This window comes from Manis javanica, chromosome 9, assembly GCF_040802235.1.
Source record: "Manis javanica isolate MJ-LG chromosome 9, MJ_LKY, whole genome shotgun sequence".
Lineage (NCBI taxonomy): Eukaryota > Metazoa > Chordata > Mammalia > Pholidota > Manidae > Manis > Manis javanica.
In genome coordinates this window covers 111501687-111507809 of record NC_133164.1, presented here as the reverse complement: position 1 = coordinate 111507809, position 6123 = coordinate 111501687, and the positions used below count along the sequence as shown (strand labels likewise).

At 43.9% G+C, this 6123-nt stretch overlaps 1 protein-coding gene across 3 annotated transcripts; it reads right to left on the bottom strand.

Annotated features, from left to right (window-relative positions):
• Positions 1-644: 644 nt before the first annotated feature.
• Positions 645-4719, bottom strand: PMAIP1 (phorbol-12-myristate-13-acetate-induced protein 1). 3 transcript variants are annotated; one of them, XM_073213159.1, is made up of 2 exons: positions 4236-4685; positions 645-2345 (listed from the first exon to the last, which is right to left on the bottom strand). In XM_073213159.1, the coding sequence occupies exons 1-2, from the start codon at positions 4413-4415 to the stop codon at positions 2295-2297; spliced, it is 231 nt and encodes a 76-aa protein (XP_073069260.1). In that variant the 5' UTR covers positions 4416-4685; the 3' UTR covers positions 645-2294. The 3 variants fall into 3 exon arrangements, 2 of the variants coding, with proteins under 2 accessions (XP_073069260.1, XP_017504477.1); XM_017648988.3 differs by having other exon boundaries at positions 4358-4650; XR_012121247.1 differs by having other exon boundaries at positions 2212-2345; positions 4401-4719.
• Between the last annotated feature and the right edge of the window lie 1404 nt (positions 4720-6123).

Genomic DNA, 6123 nt, shown 5'->3' with positions numbered 1-6123 from the left:
TCATCTCCAGTTGTCACCTACCCCCATAGCTCTTTCCTCTTTCCCTCATCTAAGGTAATTTACATTCCAGGATTTCAGCACTCTTTGAGGGCAGGGGTGGGGGAAGATGTAGCTCCTAGATCAAAGCTACAAACCAGGGGTATCTTTTTAGTTCTCACACTCAAACAGGAAGGCACTTGAGTTACACCTACTTCTGCACACGACTAGCTTCAGATGAAGCAATGCTTGCTACTCAGGGGCTGGAGCAGAGAAAGGGAGAAAGAAGCATGAGGTCACCTAACTGGAAATTGCAGAGCTCCTTTTGCCCAGCCGACAAAGGAACAGCCAAGGACTTGGACTCACACTTCTAATTAGATCATGAATCTCTGGAGGCTATTTTAAATAAATCACTCGCCAGGCATTAATGTAAGGCACTCAGCAGCACTCAAGGCTTTTGCCTGGAATTAATTTCCTATTTTTCACTATTTCCTCTCCCAATTTGAGTGTAAGTCCCTTGACAGCAAAAATCACGTCAAACGTCCCCATTTTCTCCACTGAAACAGATGCAGTTGAAAGGTACCTGCTGATGGAAAGCAGTAAAAATATTTTGATTTCATAATGAACACTCAGTATCTTATATGATGAAAAAATAAACACCCAGAAAAGAAAGGTGGTAATTTTTAATAGTTTAAAGCTACAGTATGGTTTTAGATGCATATATATATATATATGTATAAATACAGTTACAGACCATAAATATCCAGATGGCAAAATACCTGCCTCTAGGCAGACAAAAAAAAAATCTTTGCAACTAAATAAACTAACAGCATTAATACTGAAAAAAAAAACAAAAACAAAGCTGAGGTAAATTTCATCTAAAGTGACTACAGCCTATATTAAAACACTATTACCCTAAGAGTTCAAGTAGTTATGAAACCCTTGACTCATAATTCCCAAAATGCAACTTTAACACACATTTTCAAATAGACAAAAAATATTTTAATCATAAATAGGTTAAAATAAATAAGATTATTCCTATTGAAATTCAATTAAGACATTATTATTTCTTACCTTACATACTTGGGGGCTTTGTTGTTAGCCTGATCTTTCAATAATAAAACAATGAAATTCAACAAATCCTTCTCAAAATCTACATATTACTCTATGCAACTTGCATTAGAGGAATATGCAGATATTATATATATAGCTATAGATATGTCTATATATATATTTCATGTATATAAATGGGATTTTCATTCTGGATGAGCAATCTGTTCCTCTTTTTTAAAAAAGCATATCCCAGTTATGAAACCCATGCTTAAGTTCTCTCAAAAGGTAACTTCTTATAGGTCATACACTGACTAATATAACAAAGGGCATTTTACAGATTTTAGAAACACATTCATTTTCCTACCAACAGTTACTTCAAAATCCTTAACTAAATTTTACTAAATTTACTAAAATTACAGCAGTAAAAAGCCTAAGTCACTTTTCTTTCATTATTCTGGATAACACAATATCCCTATGCTCACTGTCTTTAAATGTTCAACCTAGAAGAATTTTACTGGTACCAAGTAACACTTCTATACTTCTATCAAATTTGTTCAAAAGTACATACTTTCCAGTTAAAGTCTACAGAAACACATTCAATGAAAGGTCATCTAAAAAGAAGCAATACATTTTGAGTCAAAAGAAACTATCAAATGATTTTATATTTTGTAGTGACCTATAAAATCAACATTCACTATGACATTCAGTGTTCTCAAAATGGAATTTTTTACTTCTAACAAATAATACATATAAACCAAATATACATCGTTCTGGAGTCATCATCCGAAAGTAGAAACAAACTCTGAATATATTCTGTTCCTTGGCCCCTGCCCACAGTCTAACATTTGTCAACTCCTCTAACATTAGGCTGGGCAGCAACCTTCTGCAAAAATGCTAGAATAATTCACTAAGCAAAATTAAATGTATAATTAATTCTCTATTTTCGAAGCTCTTCCATTCTTACTTTAAAATAAGCAAAGTGGTTTTATAATGTTCTCATATCCCAAGAGACTGACTTCTAGGAACCGTCCAACAGAAATTCATTTTTTATGTAATCCATCTTCATTTCCAAACGCATCCGAATGCAAGTGAGAGCTCCTTCCTGTTCTCTCCGTTACAAGGTAATCTCTCTCTAATTGATGAAATTTGCACCTCCTGGGGAACCTTCTATTTTAAAGGAATCTCCTCATTCGAAAACTACTGAAGCAGTCAGGTTCCCAAGCGGAAGAGTTTGGATATCAGATTCAGAAGTTTCTGCCGGAAATTCAGTTTGTCTCCAATCCTTCTGAGCTGAATGGCACACTCAACTGCAAGCTCTGAAAAGGAAAGTAAAAGATTACAATTACACTGACATCATTGAAAATTGCAACCATCAGGAGTTAATCTGCCCATCCCAAGGGCAAATTGAGTATTTATCTCGTGAATCAGTATCTTAACTTTCCATACACCTGTTTTCTGAATTTGAGAAAGGCAACTTTGAAGACATATGTGCATACACACACGACATACACTAACACATTTTGACTCAGACAAAAATAAAAAAGGTAAGGTAAAGAACAGACATTTACTTTGAAAATTTTTGTAAGCAGCATCCTGGATGAAGCAAATGCCTTACTTTCAAATACAGATGTTTGTCACACAGCACAGAGTGGGCATTCTGCCAGCCTCAGATGATGGCGTCTCGTTTAAAGTTGGTTGGGGGAACAGAAGTCAAATTCTAAACTCTTACGTTGTTTTCAAGTAGGACTTATTTTTCAAATGGCAAGAACTGGGAGCTCAAATTTCACCCTCTTTAATAGGCAAATGTATTCTTGTTCTAATTTTTAAAACTGAAATTTTATCATAAAAAAACTCATAAAATCTTACTCCAAAAATAAGTCCAAATGCTCTAAGATAATTTAGAAATTTACATTTTACTGGAAACCAAATTCCTCCTACAAACCCAATCTGTACTGATCCATTGCTTTTATGGAGATGAGTGAAACAGAGAATAGGTAACATTTCATTCACATGTTTATTAGTTTTTATAATTGAGAATTGTAATTTACTGAATATTAAGAAAAATGTTTATAATCAAATTTCCAAGTACACGTTTTAAGTATAACTTCATTTGTATTTAGCCAATTGTGGTAATTATTTCACAATATATACATATATCAAATCATTAGGTCCCATACCCAAAACTAACACATTGTTTTATGTTATTTTGATCTCAATTTTTCAAAATATATTACTATGTAATCAACTTTAAGAGGAACTTTCTTCTGTTCCTTATTATTGGGAACTAAATTGGGTGGGTGAAGATTATGCACAGGTTAGATCTTTTGTAAACATGGTCAGAACTGTAGGACATCACAAAAGGTGAACAAAGCTTTTCTCCTCCCAGGCAAGAGCCAGAAAGAGCAACCTAGTGCCAACTCAAGGCATGGCCACATGGGCCGTGCACCACTTCCTTTATGCACGCCCCATGGGCCCTAAAATGAAACTAAACTTAAAAGGGGCCTATTACCGTCTGATGTAACAGCAGTACAGCCCACAAGGATTCCGAGCCCAGAGTCTTAACTGCCTTCTTTGCTACAGCCCCTTAGCAGATGGCTGCCTTGTTTGATAAGATTTACAAAGGGTGGGGAGGCTCTGACCTGAAGTTATTTGATGGGGCTATATGTGTGGAGAGGAATGTATAGATTAATAACACGGCGAACCAATTCTTGTTCTTCCATCCCATCTCCGTAACTAACATCGACTGTTAAAATGTTTTAACAAGAAGCAAGACTTTCTAGGCTCTTGACCCGTGTCCTCGCAGGCTCTCCATCAGTCCTTTGTGGAAGATCTGTGTTAGTATCAAGCGTTATTACTGTTTTTGCCCGTGTTGGGGGCAGAGTGGGTGCACACAGCGGCCCTCAAAGGTCCGCGCCTGCGGGGGATGAGGGCCCGTCTCGGTCAGCGCGGGGAGGCCAGGAGGCCGCAGGCGCCGCTCCCGTCCCCACCTGACGTGACAGTGACTTTCTCCTGGTGACTGTTACCCACACTTGCACTTTTTCGCCCCGTGGCCCCGAGGGGTTGAAAGGCAAGCGAAGGAGAAGAGTTTCGTGCATCCGTTAAAATCCCAATCTGTATCCCGATCCCAAACTAGGCTACCTCCGCCGCTGTTCCACAGACCTGGGCAAAACCCCAGAATTTTCTGGAGGCGCCCCCGAAGCACGTACCAGGGCGCAGACCTGGCCCGACCTTGCGGCCCTGCGCAGGCTGGCTGAGCCCACGCAGACCGAGACCGAGACCCCGGCCCCCGCCCCGGCCAGGATCTCCGCGGGCCCCAGCGGCTCCCTACCTGCCGGGGCCCGCGAAGGGCTCGGCTGCGCGTTCTTACGCGCCTTCTTCCCAGGCATCTCCGCAAGACCGGACGGGGGCTCCGCGACAGTACCCCAGTGATCTCAGGGCCCGGGTTCGAGCGCCCTCGGGTCTGCTGCCGCGAGCTGCACGCGGGAAGCACTGGCCGGAGCGGGCGGGCGGAGCGCGAGGGAGACACGATTCGCAGCGCGCCAGACACCCTCTGCAGTCCGGGCACCAAGGCGGGCCCGCGCTCGGATCTTATGGGGACTTCCCTGTGACGCAGGGAAACCTGACTCCGGGCCCGCCCCCGAGGCCTCGGTGAGGGGAGCGCGCCCCGCCCGCCGGGGAACCCCGCGCCGCCCTGCGACCTGCCCGGACACGCTCCCGCCCTGCGACGGCGCCGCCCCGCGGTGGGGGGGCGCAGGGCGCTCGGCGGGCGAGACCTTACCCAGCCCGAAATTAGTTCCTACACAAAGTGGGGTGGGGTGGGGTGGGGTGGGGGGTCGGCACCGAGAATCCGCCCGCCGCCACCACCACGTGGAGCTGCTGCGGTGGTGGCGGAGTCTAGGAGGCGCGGGAGGGAACAGGTTCTCGTAGCCGGAAAGGCGCGGGTGGGAAGGGCAGGAGCCGGGTCCTTATCGTAAATGGGCAATTAGAGACTAATGTAAACAAACCCCGGAAAGAGTTTGGGAAAACAAGGTTTGCAAACTCGGAGAGTGTAGTCGTTCCAGAAGTGAAGTTCTAGGCCCCGGTCTGGACTGTGATTTTCAAAGTACAGCATCTTTCCTCTGGGTAGATCGTTAAGTGCTCGTTCCGGACGCTTGTAACTCAGAAGAGAGTAAGGTCATCCTACAGAAAATTTACAAACGCTATCGTGATGGAGGAATGAGGTGCCTGGGAATATGAAGTTATTTGCACGATGTTTGGCTGGCTCTTGAATAATTCCATTGTTATAAAGGGAAGGAGTAATTCGGTCTGGTTATCAGATGCTGAGGGCCGATTCATGCTGGCAGCTTTTAGCAGGCATTTTCTCATTCTGTCCTCAGCTGGCACTCTAACCGCCATGGCCGTTTTACAGGTGTGAAAACGGGGTTATACAGATTAAGTGAATTGCCCAAGCGCACACCGGCAGAGAGCACTGCTAAGCTTAAGGCTCAGGCAGGCCCACAGGAAGCAAGAACTCTTACCCGCCGCGGCCTTCTCAGTCATCAGTTTCTTAGAAAACGAGTGTTCTTATATTATCTGCGCTATTTAATGCAGAGGTTGCAAATTGGCTGCTTAAAGCTGCGCGGCTTCCTAGGAGCGTGTCGTTTAGGTCACAGTATTGGTCGGCAAAATCTCTTGTGAAAATTCGGATTGGTTACCAACATTTAAAACGAGAGGGTGCACTGTACAAGCCCCGATTTCTGGCGTCCTCTGGAAAATCAGAAGCTCTGACGACCCGCCGAGCCGTTTTCCCATCACGCAGAGCCGGGAGACCTTGGGCGGGGGCTGTGCTAGCCGCACTCCCCGCTGTTGCTTTTCTCATTTACATCATCTGGCCCCAGTAGGCATGTGAGCTTGTTTGTTTACTTTAAATCACTCAATCAACACAAACCTCCAAGTATTTATTTATGGATTGGTTGTGTGCGCAGAAGTGCACACAATGCTCTAAGCATGGAACCAAACCACTTTTCATTTTGAACGACTTAGGCTTGAGTATGGTAAATATATAGGGATAAGTGTGGGCAGAAATCCCGAGTTACCACCGCAAGACACAGGAAG

What these genes read in the sequence shown, in the direction of transcription:
- PMAIP1 (XM_073213159.1), bottom strand. Translation starts at nt 4,415, where the DNA reads ATGCCTGGGAAGAAGGCGCGTAAGAACGCGCAGCCGAGCCCTTCGCGG. An exon ending in CGGGCCAGGTCTGCGCCCTG is followed by an intron (nt 2,346 to 4,235) that starts GTACGTGCTTCG and finishes TTTCCTTTTCAG; the next exon opens with AGCTTGCAGTTGAGTGTGCC.